The sequence below is a fragment of the Tachysurus vachellii genome, chromosome 2 (genome assembly GCF_030014155.1).
Source record: "Tachysurus vachellii isolate PV-2020 chromosome 2, HZAU_Pvac_v1, whole genome shotgun sequence".
Classification (NCBI taxonomy): Eukaryota; Metazoa; Chordata; class Actinopteri; order Siluriformes; family Bagridae; genus Tachysurus; species Tachysurus vachellii.
This window is the reverse complement of record NC_083461.1, coordinates 10,624,325-10,639,990: the sequence shown is the minus strand read 5'-3', so window position 1 is coordinate 10,639,990 and position 15,666 is coordinate 10,624,325. Positions and strand designations below refer to the sequence as shown.

General features: G+C 37.7%; 3 protein-coding genes across 4 annotated transcripts in view; 1 reads left to right on the top strand and 2 right to left on the bottom strand.

Moving 5' to 3' along the window:
* Window positions 1-15,666, bottom strand: part of ascc1 (activating signal cointegrator 1 complex subunit 1) — a 100,909-nt gene that overhangs the window by 35,762 nt on the left and 49,481 nt on the right. The gene's annotated exons all lie outside the window — the stretch shown is intronic.
* On the bottom strand, window positions 3,390-6,167 carry LOC132863560 (cytochrome b-245 chaperone 1 homolog). Its single transcript, XM_060896438.1, has 7 exons — window positions 6,030-6,167; window positions 5,639-5,726; window positions 5,500-5,541; window positions 4,734-4,807; window positions 4,535-4,631; window positions 4,307-4,451; window positions 3,390-4,121 (listed from the first exon to the last, which is right to left on the bottom strand). Exons 2-7 carry the CDS (start codon window positions 5,724-5,726, stop codon window positions 3,935-3,937), a joined length of 633 nt encoding a protein of 210 aa, XP_060752421.1. The 5' UTR covers window positions 6,030-6,167; the 3' UTR covers window positions 3,390-3,934.
* narf (nuclear prelamin A recognition factor) lies at window positions 6,513-14,589 on the top strand. Of its 2 annotated transcripts, none has more exons than XM_060896417.1 (13): window positions 6,513-6,609; window positions 6,732-6,908; window positions 7,487-7,557; window positions 7,670-7,735; window positions 7,987-8,112; window positions 8,225-8,357; window positions 8,533-8,667; window positions 10,064-10,182; window positions 10,908-11,037; window positions 12,243-12,315; window positions 12,823-12,960; window positions 13,088-13,245; window positions 13,764-14,589. In XM_060896417.1, exons 3-13 carry the CDS (start codon window positions 7,501-7,503, stop codon window positions 14,012-14,014), a joined length of 1,386 nt encoding a protein of 461 aa, XP_060752400.1. In that variant the 5' UTR covers window positions 6,513-6,609; window positions 6,732-6,908; window positions 7,487-7,500; the 3' UTR covers window positions 14,015-14,589. The 2 variants fall into 2 exon arrangements, with proteins under 2 accessions (XP_060752400.1, XP_060752409.1); XM_060896426.1 differs by having other exon boundaries at window positions 6,562-6,609; window positions 6,827-6,908.

Sequence of the window (15,666 nt, the reverse complement as noted above, 5' to 3'; positions counted from 1 at the left end):
ATCTTCAAAAGAACCTGTGAAAACAGAGCATAAGAAAACGTTTAGATTAGCAAATCACTTTCACTGTAAAACGTTAATGAACATCTGCTAATGACTACATCTTTTAAACAGCTTAGGTTTCTAGAAACACGTTTTTGAACGGTTATTTTAATACACCAGAGACATATGCTAGCGTGTAACGTACATGCATAACTTACACAGGTTATGAACCGACAAAAAATACACCTGAGACATAAGCTACCGTTAGCGACAAGCACGTGTACATGCATACACGCTTATGAACCATAAGCGTGTATGAACCAACAAAAAAAAAAAACTTATGCGAGCGAAATACAAACGTTGTAAAAGGGAACATATAACACTGACTAACGTTATTAAATTTGACCTGACAGAAATAGCTCATGTTACTGTGAACGGACAGAAAATGAGAAAAAAAAACTAGCATTAATCGTCACATTTACACTAAGTTAACTTATTAACATTTAACTAACATCGGTTTTAGGGTAATCATTTATTGTCAGAAAGATATCTATATATTAGACCATTTACACTAACCGTTTCAAAGTGCTTTCAAAAATCCACGGTTTGCGCGCTGAGGACCAGACAGCACATTGTCACGTCCTGTTTCATGCTTCCAGCGTCTCACTCGGTTAGTGTTTGTGTAGCTCGCTTTGTTAACACTTGTGTAAAGCTGTGCTCATATTTTGTGCTTTTATTTTGCATACAGTACAACTTTATCGCATTTAAAACCGTGGGTCCTAAGAAAGTGAGTGTAAAGGACAGTGCTGTGAAGAAGAAGATGATGTCTATTGAATTAAAACGGGAAATCATAGAAAAACATGACCAGGGTATGCGAGTGAAAGACTTGGCGATGCAGTACGAGCGGAATACATCAACGATATGTACGATTCTGAAGCAGAAGGAGTCGATTATGGATATAATGCCAGCCATAAAATTAAGCAAAATTAATGTAAAGAAAACAGAAATTGTAGCAATTAAGTTCAGTTACGAGAATTTCAGTTAAGTTCATTAATTTTAGTGAAGTTTAGTTAAATTCCATTTAAGTGTAAAGTAGCATTAAGAGTGTACAGTAGCAAGTAAGTGAACGAAAGTGAAAGTGTACGTATGAGCAGAAATAAAATCACCATAAATCGTCATGAATGCGATTTTCTAGTTTTTTTTTTGGTTGTTCCAAAGGTCAGACATGTATTTATCATTAAGTCCAGAGAAAATTTAAGGTTTTGATAAGATATCTACTTTTTCACAATATAATACATAGTGCTAGTAGGTGTAAGTTTATTAGTTACATTCTTCCACTTGAGTAAACTTCAAATGAACAATTTGAGATACAAGCAAGGTAACTGAACGAATTAAACTCAATCTCGAAGGTATTACTGTATTTCATTCATTCATTTCTTCTTTTAACATAATACATTTTAGTAAACGTTAATTAATCTGATTGGCTAACACTAAGACTATGCATTCCCAATTAAGATTATTCACTAGTAATTACCACTACACTAAATTACAAACCATTGCTATATAATTGCTACAACCTTAGATTTCTTTCACTGCATTTCAAAGACAAAGGCGATTGTTGTCTCTAACGTGAAATGAAAGCTTTGAAGGAAATAACTGTCATTGTCACAGAAAGCTACAAAACTTGTTCCATCGTACTTAAGTGTATTTGGAAATATGTGACTGGTTTAACAGGGCTATAACTTTACACTATTTATAAAAGCTAACTCCTCTTGGATGATAGAAATACATACACTTCAAAAATCTTTTTTTGAAAAATACATACACTTCAAAAATCGATTTTTTTTTTTTTTTTTTTTAAATATTTATATGTTTTGGGGTAAAATCATTCCAAAGCATGGCATGTTATTATATTTTTCTAGCCAGCTGAACTTTTTGCATGTAGAGTATTGATTAGCCCAGACAGAGAGATGTTTAGTGTCTGCCATACTGGATATTACCTGGTCACAGTGCACACAAAATCATCTCAGATCTCAGTCACTCAGCACAGTGTTTATTCTCTGAATTGCCATCTTGCAAACATTTTTGGAGCATCCAATCACTGACAAGAGGTCTTTACCTGCAGACAGGTTAGCATCCCTAATATCACCAGGTCATTTGACACTGACTTCAAATTAGTTTTATCCTTGCTCCCTCCTATGACACTTGTTCATTTTACAGAACATTATTGTAAAAGTGCGCTGTATTTCTCTCACTGTGTTGTACAATATATTTTACCTTTTATTTTTGTTCCCAGTATATCTAAGTCCACTAAAGGTGGTAGAGCATTTTCTTATTTAGCTCCCAAACTCTGGAATAGTCTTCCTGATAGTGTTCGGGGCTCAAACACACTTTCCCAGTTTAAAAGCAGATTAAAAACTCATCTCTTTAGTCAGGCATACACATAATACATCCCATAATCTTGTGCACTATTACATTAGACTTGCACATTTTTATGAACAGCAGATATGTTAATCCCTCTCCACTGCTTCTCTCTTTCTACCCATCCCGAGGTATCCAGACATTGTACCAGCTCCGATCGTCTTCCGTGCGATGAAGATCTCGGACCTCCACTGAGATGAGGCCGACTCTGTGAGAATCCTGAGACATCTACAGATCTACCAGCTCCAGTTGGACTCTGTGATACTAAGAGGAGATCTGAACTCCATGTGATCCTTACACCAATTCAGCATTTGTTTGACTGTATATTTGTAATCACACCCTCTAGTGTCACCCATATGAGGATGGGCCCCCTTTGAGTCTGGTTCCTCTCAAGGTTTCTTCCTTACCAATTTAAGGGAGTTTTTCCTTCACCTCAGACTTGCTCATTGGGGATAAATACATATACATACATACATACATACATAAACACTGTGAACTATATATATCTTGAATTTTTATTATATTAATTCTTTATATTTCTCCTTATGTTTATGTTCTGTAAAGCTGCTTTGAGACAATGTCCATTGTAAAAAGCGCTATACAAATAAACTTGAATTGAATTGAAACTTTTAATAGAATTTACTTTGTCTATGTCCTTCCCTGTTTGTGCGTGATGTTCAGTTGTGTAAGCATCTAACACTACACTCACCTGGCATACTGTGCAATTGATAATAACCTTGACTCGACTTGAGATCAGATCATGTAAGCTAATGTACTTTTTTCACTGCACGGATAAAGAGACGGAAACAACTCTTATTTCACATCATCATGCATTGCCAGTGTGTTCTCATGTTCTTGTGGATGTAATTGAGACATGTCCTTTCATTTCTTTTCCTGGAAGCTGCTTTCTTTTACCAAAACTGTACAGATTGAACAGAGCTGTGGAATTCAAAAGCCTTCCATTTTACAAGTACAGTATTAACAATACATTGATCAAATGAGGTTTTAATATGATGATATTGAGCTAAATTGTTTTACAACAAATATACACAGCCCAAAAAAATTATTGTTTTGAGTATAAATTGTCCACTGCCATTAAACACACTATAATAATGAATGTTTTAGCACCTGTTCTTGACTTCTAGTATTGATGAATGATTTTAAAATCTGATTTGAGGCACAATCAGTACTACCTTCCTAAATCATCTTTAGAGAAAACAAAGAACATCCGTTTTTTTTCCTGCACACATGGTTTGGAAATCAATTTTGAATATACATAATGTCCTGTACAGGCTTCTCCTTTTTCCTACTTATTATTACTATTATTACTACTTAGCCATATGCACTACCGATTTGGAGATTGCCAGAGATTTTAGGTAAGGCATCTTTACTGAGGTAGTCAAAAAGATTACATTAAGACAGAGAGAATATGCACTGATGTAAAGGGAACTGTTCTCACACAGCTGCTCATTCTTAACACTAAGTGTTTGGTTTGTTAATTAGGATCAGAGTTCAATGTCAGAGAATCGGGGGTTCACTGAGGAGGTCGTTCACTGTGATCGCTCGTATCGCTGCTCTCATCATCCCCGTCCATGCCCAGCTGCTCAAAGTCATCGTCATCTACCTCGCAATCCGCATCCTCTTCTTCCTGAGTCAGATTTTGCTGCAAAGCCTCAAGTTCCAAAAAGCGCTTTAGAAGTGCAGAAAGTGCCTCCACATCACTTAAAAACAAGTCATAAACACAGTTTATTAAAATGTTGCATGTTGTTATACTACTTATTCTACCTACCCACAGCTTATGCTACCAAACTCATACGACTTATTTCAGATCAAAATGAATGAGAATGTTCATTGCAATTTGGCATACAGTTTTAACCCACATCAAGATGTCTGCTTTTGTACTAACCTGCGTCCACTAAGAGTTGCGTTCTGAGTGAGAGGATGCGAGAATCCGGTAGCCATCCGAAGCACCAGCACATAGCCTGTCCCCAGGTACCGCACCTTCTCCTCTTGAACGCTTATATCACGCAAGTGCCGCAAATCCAGCAGCACTGAAACACATACAGTGACATTTTGCAATATTGCTGCTTTGCCAATAATGTGTTTTTACAGTTAGAGAGAGTGGAATTCACACCTTTTTCTTGTCCTTTTTTCCACAAAGTGAGTATCACTGCATACAGACTGAAGGTTTTCAGTTCAATCACACCATTCTGTTTGTCAAAAGATGCCTCCTGTAGACAAATAAACATCGCTATAATTTCCTAAAGTAATGTGTAACTTAAACATTAAACTTAAACAGTGTGTGATCAAACTTGTCATCATGTGTCTCTTACTTCCCACTCCTCCATGTTTTGTAGGGCAACAAATATGCAGCCGGTTACGTAAAAGAGCTTCCATAACACACTGTCTACAGGATGAAACAAAAAAAAGGCTGTTAAAGAAATAAACCAGAACCATCTTTTGAAATGCTTTCAATTTACACTTGGCGGTCATTTTTGACAGGTCCACCTAGATAGACTTTGCAGGAATACAATTACTGAGCACTAGACACTTTATTAGACACCCACACCTTCCTGTTGCATATTGTAGGTGTACATTTAGTGACTGTAGCATATTTATCTGTGTATGTTTTTCAGACTACTGCACTAATATAAGTAGGTTATGTTGAGTTGGTTTAAAATCTGTTTAAAATCCTACCCACACCAATGCACCTGATACATTTACAGCATTTTGGCAGACGGTCTTATCCAGAGCGACTTACATTATCTCATGTTCATACAACTGAGCAATTGAGGGTTAAGGTCCTTGCTCAAGGGCCCAACAGTGGCAGCTTGGTGGACCTGGGATTCGAACTCACAACCTTCCGGTTAGTAGCCAGACACCTTGATCACTAGGCTTGCCAATACCATATACTCTTTTCATTCATATAAATCGGGCGTGGTCAGTAATTGTATATGCACTTTTGTTTATCGCTCTGGATAAGGGAGTTTGCCAAATTGCATAAATGTAAACGTGAACGCAAAATGTACTTATGTGGTAAGCCTACATGAGACGGCAGTATAAACAATCATACATGATTTTTTATATTTTCATAGTTACCTGAACTGTAATATGCTGCTGCCAGGCCAACCGACACAATCCCTGTATAAAGACGAGTAAAACAGCAAGTGTCACTTACACAAAATATGCAGTTCCTTGTAAGCAAATTACACAATGTCAACTTCCCGTCCATTCATACCAACTAACAGAGACCAAGATCGAATCCCTGGTGATCTTTTCAAATGCAGTAGATCAGATGTGTGCTTCTCAACCACCATGTACACCATCTGTAAACATAGATGTAGGTTTTCAGAAGAAATAACACGAATAAATGCATCAAAATTGCACAATTTCCTGTTTAACAGAAAGTATTTGATTTCATTTCACTGCATGAGACCTATTCATTTTAAACCTGAATTAGTTTTACAACAAAGTACACATGCATGCAGTTCATGGGACACATGGACCACCGTGTAGTTTAAGACCTTATAAACTGTAAACACTGAGTATGATGGGATGGACAACACCCTCACCATGACAACACGGAACAGACATGCTGAAACCAGAAGTACATCAAAACAAATACCCACCTTGTCAAATCTATAAAGTGTCCGTGAATCGAAATGTTCTGATCCGTGAAATAACAGACTTTATAATGATGTTTATTGGTTCATACGTTTCTAGAAATGCACTTGAGGGGATTCCCAACTTCCGCCAAAGCCCGACCAATTCTGATTGGATAATGACATTTTGAAGCTCCTCCTACTCGAAGCTCCGCCTATACATATTTTAACGGAAAGGTGTAACGGTTGTTGTCCAAACGTAGTCCTACGTAGTGCGCTACAATGTTAGCCCCCTGTTCACTCTTCAAGTGCACTCGAATAAGGAGTAAAAACTGATTAGGGATTTAACCCATGCTACAAAGTAGTCTATACTCAAGTCTAAACTCTTCCTAATAAATAATTTGTGCTTGTTTTTTTGCTTTATACAGACCTATTTATAAAACGGATACTTTTCCTACTGTAGTTCATTTGAAATAATAATAATAAAAAAAAAAACTTTGTTTTTGTTTTCCTGAAACAATGACGTAGATGCGCACGAGAAGCGATGCGGATTTGCGCATGCGCGCTGTGAGAGCTAAAGGACAATGAAGTGTGATATTGTTTCAAGGTATCATGGAGTTCCTTATATATGTATCTATTTTCTTTTAGCGTATTTCGATGAGTCCGAATGAGTTAGTAGTTATTTATCTCTCGACCATGTGACTGTAATCTCTGAACTTCTTTATGCAGCACATTTGGACCTTGGTCAGTTCACGTGTATAGAGTTGCATTGGGTTTGTTTTAATGTCTCTTTCCTCTGAACTGGATTTATTTACTGTGAGAAGAGGAAGCTGACTGATTTAAAGTCTAACCGGGATCTAAAACCTTGTGCTATTGGTTCTTACTCGAGGAGCAGCAGCTTTATAGGTAACAAACCCAAACCTTGCTACTATTTTATTTTCCTTATAATTAAACATCTTTTCCTTATAATTAACCAGTAACTCAGCTTAAGACACCCATATCCAGATTGTCTTACAATTTATTTCAATTTATACAACTGAGCAATTGAGGGTTATTAAGGGCCTTGAGCAGTGGTAGCTTGGTGGACCTGGGATTCGAACTCAAAACCTTCTGGTCAGTAATCCAACACCTTAACCACTAGGCTAAATGATAATCCCTAGAAGATGAAAAGATACTCAATCACCTTGCTTCCCCCCATTCCTGACAGAAGCAAAACAGCAATCATGGTCGAACATAACGTGGGAACCTTTAATCATCATCCTCTTGCTTTCGGTTTTGTCTTAATATATGTTTTATGTGATGGCGGTAAGGGTCTGGGTAGCACTTTCTCCTTCCCTTAAGATATTATTACTGAGTAACTTTAAAGGATTTAAAGTCTTATAACATAATGAATGAAGGCAAAGGTGTAGTTTCAGCCCTGACTTTGAATTCCACTGTTAAATGAAAAGATTTCTGTCACATCACTTTTGCTTCTTTATTTTCAGGGATTTCATGCACAATGTCTGAGGTTACCATCACAAAGAGAAAGGAAAAATGTGAAAATTGCACTAAACAGGTAATACGGTTGGCCTGAAAATATTCTAACGTTACAAAATCCATTTCCACAGTCATCAGTGTGGCACAGTGAAATGCTTCTTCTAACAATTGTCCTTAATTTTGTTTTCTAGTGCAAGAAGAAACAGGGTGATGAAGCTGAGAGTTTACAGCAGGATGGAGATGTTGCCAATGGAGAAGTGATGTTTATTTCTTTAAATATCTTAATAATCTGTAGGAATGGACTCATTCTTATTGGTCTGATTTCTATAATTAGAATCTGTTACTTCATGCTTGCCAGATGGCTCGTGTGTAAATATTTTGAATCGGTTATTACCATTTGTGTTTAATTGGGAATCAGATGTCTATGTACATGTATGTTCAAGGATATATGTTCAAGGAAAAGTCCTACTTTCTCGGTCTAACCTAGTTGGCATGATGTATTTTCCAGGTGAGCGGTCAGCCTGTGTTGTTGAGTGCGTGTCTCTCCTGTGACGGCTGTGTGACCGAGGAAGAGAACCAGAAAATCTCCCAACAGAGCCTTCAGGAGATCAACCGTGTACTTGCACTGAATAAGGTAGGAGACAACTTGGAGTGTTGCCATAAAGTCTGTCCATAAAGCCATGTCAAGATGTTTCTGACATGATCAGAGCTCATGTTGTTGTTTGGTGTGTTTGTGTGTGAGACAGAAGTGTGATTCCTCGAAGCACAAAGTCCTGGTGGTGTCTGTATGTCCTCAATCATTGCCATTTTTTGCTGTGAAATTTCATCTGGACCTCCAGGCAGCTGCCCAAAAGCTCTGTGGTTTCCTAAAAAGTGTGGGTGAGTCTGTCTGCCATATCGGTGCCCCTCGTCTAACCTTTACTCAACCACTTTTATTTTGAATAATAAGTGCACGTGGCAGTGCTTGACACTTACAGGATCCAGTGATCAGTGGCTCAATGGTGAGGATTTACTTCCAGTTGGAAATCTAGAAATGTTTTATCTTTGTCTTCAGGAATGAAATATGTGTTTGACACAACAATGGCTGCTAGCTTCAGCATCCTGGAGAGTAAGAGGGAGTTTGTTCAGCGCTATCGACGCAGGCATAGCGATGTCCATGCTATGCCAATGTTCACCTCCTCGTGTCCAGGTAAATTGAATGGTGAATGTGGTGATGTTATGTTTATACTGTATGTGTTGCCATGTATTAGTCATTTTGGGGGGACGTCATGGCCTAATGGTTAGAGAGTCTGACTCCTAACCCTACGGTTTTGGGATCGAGTCTCGGGCCGGCCACGACTGAGGTGCCCTTGACCAAGGCACCGAACCCCCCCCCAACTGCTCCCCGGGCACCGCAGCATAAATGGCTGCCCACTGCTCCGGGTGTGTGTTCACGGTGTGTGTGTGTTCACTGCTGTGTGTGTGCACGTTGGATGGGTTAAATGCAGATAACAAATTCTGAGTATGGGTCACCGTACTTAGCCGTATGTCACTTCACTTCACTTTCACTTTCACTTATAGTACAACATTCAGATATAATCATATTGTCTTTAAATAATTAGTCTTTCCTGGATTTGAGACATTTTGTATGTGTGTGTGAGAGAGAGGGAGAGGGAGAGGGAGAGAGATGAGCATGCACTCTTTTTTGGGGGGTGTGGCTGAGATGAGATAGACAAGGCATTCTGCTGTTGTGAGATAAATAACATTTTAGTCTCACACCCTTTCATTGAGTGAGTCAAAATTCCACCTCTGTAAAATTATTTTATTTATTTCTTCATTTCTTGTACAGAACAAAATCTTAAATCCTTTAGCCATACGTTAGCTTAGCGGTAATGTGTTTTCCAGTCATAGGATTTGTTTGCCCAGAAATTTAACAGGCAAAGCTTATACTGTAATAATGTTTAGTGAGCTAGATAAGTGCATTAATGCAGATACAAAGAGTCAGAGACCATAATGGGTCCTAGTTATTGTTGATGAAGCCCGTTACAGATAGAAAAAAGTGTTTTTGTGTGGTGAGGCCTTAGATTTGATGGACCACAGCCTTCACTTGGTTTGGAGTGAATCAAAAAGATTGTCTCCAGGATGAGAAAGTGCAGTGCAGAAAGCTCCAATGCAGGGTCATCCATGATCATTGTCTTATTCAGGATAAGAAAAGTATCTGATATAACAGATCATCTAGGTATGAACTATGGTGTTTTTTTTCCATCTGTTTCACCAGACCACACATTTAATCTTGTTCCAGGTAGCTGGGCATCTGATTTGTCCACCACTATACACATATCATTTACATTTACAGCATTTAGCAGACACTCATTCTCACAATCATTTTGTATTTCAGTTTATACACCTGAGCAATTGAGGGTTAAGGGCCTTGCTCAGGGGCCCTGCAGTGGCAACTTGGTGGACCTGGGATTCGAACCAATGACCATACTGATATCATACTGAGAATAATGGTCATTTCCTGACAGTGAACACTGAATAACTGATTCAGCTGCCCTGTGCTGGGATAACTAACTGGTCGAGTGTGTGTGTGTATGCTTTATTAGGATGGATCCGTTATGCAGAACATGTGTTGGGAAGTCTGGTCACTCCGCACATCTGTACAGCGAGGTCACCTCAGCAGGTCATGGGCTGTTTGGTCAAAGAATACTTCGCCAGGCAGCAGGTTAGCTTCCTGTAGATTTACAGTGATCCCTATGTGCAAAAATACAGCTGAGTGAAAGTCTTCCCTGGATTTAATATTTGAACCTGTTGGATTACCATTAGTTATTATTAATGATCTTTTATACAAATATCTGAGTCTCGAATGGGCACCTTTTCACTGAAATTGGCAAGTTGAAAACTGGAAAAACATTGCTTGATCTTTTTCTAATTGTTATCTGTCAAATCAGAATTTGTCAAATCTACCACAGTTGTAAAGATTGGTTATTTGAGCTACGGTTGCCATCCTGTTGGCTCAAACCATTCCCTCTGTTATCCTCCGAACCCTCTCATGCGTTGTTACCCATTGCCACTGACTGGATGCCAGATCAGCAATTTTATGAAATTCTTAACAGCCATTCTTGCACCACCAGTGGTCAAAGATCATTTTTACTCCAATCTAATGTATAATGAGAAACATTAACTGAAGCTCTTGACCTTTATCTGCATGATTTTAAGCACTGTGCTGCTGCCTTATCATGTACTGCATGATTCCTAATAAAGTGGCCACGTACAAATACATTATGTAAGGGAGATGGTGTAGATATAAATGTATGCTATAAGTTGTTTTTTTTTTTCTTTGCTCGAAACACACCGCAGTGAGTTGCCTAGCATCATGCCAGATTAATTGTGGATTTCTTGGGAAGTGTACTGGCCGCCTGAATGAATCATGTGTTGTGCCTTTATCAGAAACTGAGCCCTGAGCAGGTGTTCCATGTGGTGGTGGCTCCTTGCTTTGATAAAAAGCTGGAAGCAGTGAGAGAAGAGTTTTACAACAGTTTGCTTCAGATCAGAGATGTGGACTGTGTGCTTACATCAGGTACGAGACCCAAACATCTATGCTGTTCATCTAAACATTAGACATACTCTGGATCTTCTGAGTCACTACAACGTGTTTTTTTTTCTTTAATAATGTCCTTCACCTATGCCTTGTTAGGTATTATGTCTGGGGAACTGTAGCCTTTGTAACACTCGTGGGTAATTCAAGGTTATTAAACTGGTTAAACTAGAGGAATAGATAATTATTAGTCTTACAGTATTAGTCTTACAGTCTACGTCAGTAATCGAATATATACAAAACTTTTTATCACAGATTACACAGATAATTTATGCTAGATCTGAATGAACAGAAAGACAGTCACATTTAAGATTCACATTCAAAGACCAGTTTGACTTATTACTATCATCTGCATTCTCTTGCTGTTGAAGACATCCAGACTGTGCTCTCAGTAATCAGTGGATTAGTTGTCTTTGTTACAGAGAGGAAGATGAAGTGAACCGGTCGTGTGCTATTATAGGAAAATAATATAAAATAATCAAAAATGGCTGCCGGACAAGTTTCTTATAGAGAGTTTTAAACGTTGAATAAACATCTGGTTTGACCATAGCAATGTGTCTACAAAACCAAATAATCCATTAGTAATCGGATTGATGGCTCAGTCAGATTCAGAGACATGGTGTAAACACCTCGATTGGGCTAATCCACTGAATACAGTAGGACAAAATTTGGCATGTAAATTAATATTTGAATTGGATTGCAAAGAATAGGATATATTTTAATAGTACTTTCTGGAAGCTGCGATCAGATTTAATTTATTGGGACTGATGGAAATTGGTGCATGGACATCATGTATACATACCTAACATTTGTACAATTTTCTTAAATACCAGTGCTTAATGATACATTTATTATTAGACTTATATTTTTTATAGAACCCTCTGTACAATATAGAACCCTCTGTTAATGTGAATGAAATTCGAATTGAAATTGAATTAGAATGAGTGATTTAATATAAACTTTTACATTCATGTTACAGCAACACTACATTCAGAGCTGCTGATTTCGAATATGCTTATTCGAATCAACTTTCTGACCCGATTCAGCCCTGTGCCATAATTGCACTCATGTCACTACGTAACTTGTGTTCTTGTATATAATTAAAGCTGAACCTCTGTTATTAATAGTAATATAATAGTATTATTATTACTATTGTTATTATTATTTAATTTTTTTTTTTATTTTAGTGGAAATTCTGCACATGATGGAGCAGAGTAATGTCTCTGTGGACGATGTTGAACCTCTTCCTCTGGATCATGTGTAAGTGTGTAAGATTACCAAACGTTTGCTGTGGTTATTGTTTGTACTGAGGAAGTAACACAGCCTGGAGCATTGAGGCAGCTTCCTTATTTGTAATTGATTAGCCAAGCCATGTTCGGTCTTTCTTACGCTTACCGTTGTGTTGTTCTGGAATCATGGAGCTAATCTAATCTAAGTCGATGTCATCTAATGTCTTGTATCTTGGGTCTCCAGCACTAAAGAATTGATGACAGGATATGAAAACAGTGCAGATTTTACTTTTGGACAGTTTCTTTAAGCATGATGGAATCGGTGTGCTTTATAGTAGACGTCTGTGCTGAAAAAGAGACCGGATAATCGACGTCTCAGTAGAGTACTAAGTTTACCTTAATGTAAGATGATGCGTCATTGATTCATGCTTTGATTTTGAACACGACCATTCCTCATACAATTCATAACTCATCATTTTATAACATCTTAGTGTTGTTTTAACAGCATGTTTTACCATTTTGTTTGTGTGAGAGACAGGTTTGGCGAGATCACTGACACAAAGTTGATGAGGCACGATGGTCGAGGATCCGAAGGCTTTCTAGAGCACATTTTAAAATATGCAGCTAAAGAGCTCTTTGGCTTGGATGTTAATGAAATCATATACAAGACCCTCAGGTGAGTCAAGGAGTCATCTAGAAAATTGTATATAAATGGCAAATGCAGGGTACTATACATTTAGTTCAAGTTGCGACATATACGTTTATCTGTCATCATTTTCTGCCATGTGCTGCATTTCTGCTAGGAACCGAGACTTCCAAGAGGTGGTGCTAGAGCGTGACGGAGAGACGCTGCTTCAGTTTGCTGCAGTCTACGGTTTCCGGAACATTCAGACTCTGGTGCACCGCATGCGGAAAGGCAAACTACCCTACCATCTAGTGGAAGTTCTGTCCTGTCCTGGAGGTATGAATATATTTCAGTGTTAAAACTGAGTTATGGATAAAAGCCAAGGAACTTGTTTTAATTTATTTTGCATGTGAAGGATGTTCAGTTCAATTATTACAGGAAAAATTCAGAAACATCTTCAAGAGTGAAATAAAACTGGCAATCAGAATAATGTACACATTACAATTATATTAAATGTTTGTTTTTATCAAGTATAAACAAATAAAATACGTATTTATGCAAGGCTTTATGTATGTGGTCTGATACTTTATGGATCTCACGAGCACCTTCTGTTTAGGATGCCAAAAAATGTTTAAGCTTAATGTGAAGATGTTTATTATAACATGTTTGTTACATTTATTTGGGAAGTGAAATAAAAAGGGAGGCAAGTCATTTCATTAGTGAAAATGCTGTATGAATTTAAAATCTCAAACGTGTCAAAACCTCTCTGATAACAGGCAGTACATTTCCGTTCAGCATTGAAATGTTTACATTGCCCTGCTTAAACAGTTCTTCATGACTTCTTTGTTTGCCAGGGTGTATGAGTGGGCGTGGACAGGCAGAGGGAGAAGGAGGAAGGCCTGATCGTGCTCTAGTCCAGCAAATGGAGGAAGTGTACAGCACGCTGTCCGTCCGGCTTCCTGAAGCCAACCCTGTAATCCAACGACTCTATGAGGACTGGCTAGAGGGAGAAGACTCTCCACATGCCCAACTGACTCTACACACTCATTACAGCAACCACACACAGTCCTCCCCAAACACCCTCGGCCCTGATATACAGTGGTGATGGAGGCCTGAAAAGGGACCTGTTTTATCTCTGTATATTAAAGCAGAGTTTCACATCAGGCAAACAAATGGATCCTACAAAAGTTTAGGATGTGGCTTTAAAAGACATCCTGTTATAGGAGTCATGTAGCAGTCAATCACATGTGCTTTTTGTTAGGTTGTGTTCCTGAACATCAATGAATTATAAGGGATATAATGATATTGTGTGTCTTTTAATCTTAGACTAAAATTCTTCTGCACAATCACATAAAACCATAAATAAATTAATCATAGCTTTGGAATACATGACTCTTAGTGCCTGTCTGGGATTGTTCTGAAAATAACAAAGTGCTAAACCGATTATTGGTGCCACAGCATAATAAAAATGTATTCATTGAAATAATTAATCTTAGAATAATTTGTTTATTTTAATATAAAACTATATGGTTTATTAACCAAAAGCCAGTTGCTTGTCCTGGAAAATGCTGTTATTTTAATTTTATCAACAAGGGAGCTACAATACTTGCCTTACTCAAGTATGTTCGAAAATGTTTGCATACCATCAGAAAAAAATAAAGAAAAGATAAAATAATGTAATGCTGACTTCAAAAGTTTGTATATCCCTTTCTGAATGTGTATAAAATGTTATTTAATAACCTGTATGCCTGACTGGCTCCAGTTGTTTTGTATTCAACAGCCATCGAATCCTCCGCTGTAAAATTCTTCTCCTTTCTTCTTGAATCTTTTCACAACTCTGCCAGACAGATCAGGTCTGGAGAAGAAATAGTTATATTCTTTTTCAACTTCTGTTTAATGTCTTTGGTGGTTGAAAATTAATTCTGCATATGCCCACATGATGGCAATGTGCTTCAATCTACTCCTGGCCTAGCAAGAACCTGGGTTTGAATCACTTTTTTAATAGACAGCAGGTTCTTATTAGTGGGCTGGATTTATCATGGATTGTTTACCATTGAACTTTCTTTTTATTTGTCATGCTCTTTGATTAAGCTGACCTTTATCCTTTAGGTACTCACCAGTATACCTAAAGTTAAACAGACTGTATGAGAAAGCGTAGTGTTCACTTTAATTTCTATTTGCACAAGCTTAGATTTCACATTGTTGCCACTATGATGCCTATTATAAGTGCACTGAATAACAGATGGCACAATATGCACCTGAGCACACCCTATTTGTTCGATTGATGCTGGATTATAAATTGTGTGGGGTGTGTTATCTGAACCCTAGCCAATGACTCAAGATAATGTGTATCTACTACCAGTATCTGCCTTTTTCTGCATTGAAATGCTAAACATCTGTGTCGATGTAGAGACTCTGTGTAAAACGATTCTATATAAAGATTAAGATCTCAAGTCAGTGATTTATTCTTATATGACTTATCTAATGATAAAATTCACACGTGGCTTGGTTACACATTAAGTTAAATGACCCTTAATTTGATCCTGAGTTCTTGATCTCCATTTAAATGACCTGTCAGAACTTCCTACTGAAAACCCTAAGCAATTAAAAAATGAGTAAGGTGCAGTAAGGTTAAATGTTTGCATCCCCATTGCCCTTCTGTAGTTAATGTATTGAAAGTGTAAACCTATTACAGATCTGGAGAAGATCCAGATGTTTATGGAACAAAGAGTGGAAATATAGCTGGAGAAGAAAAAA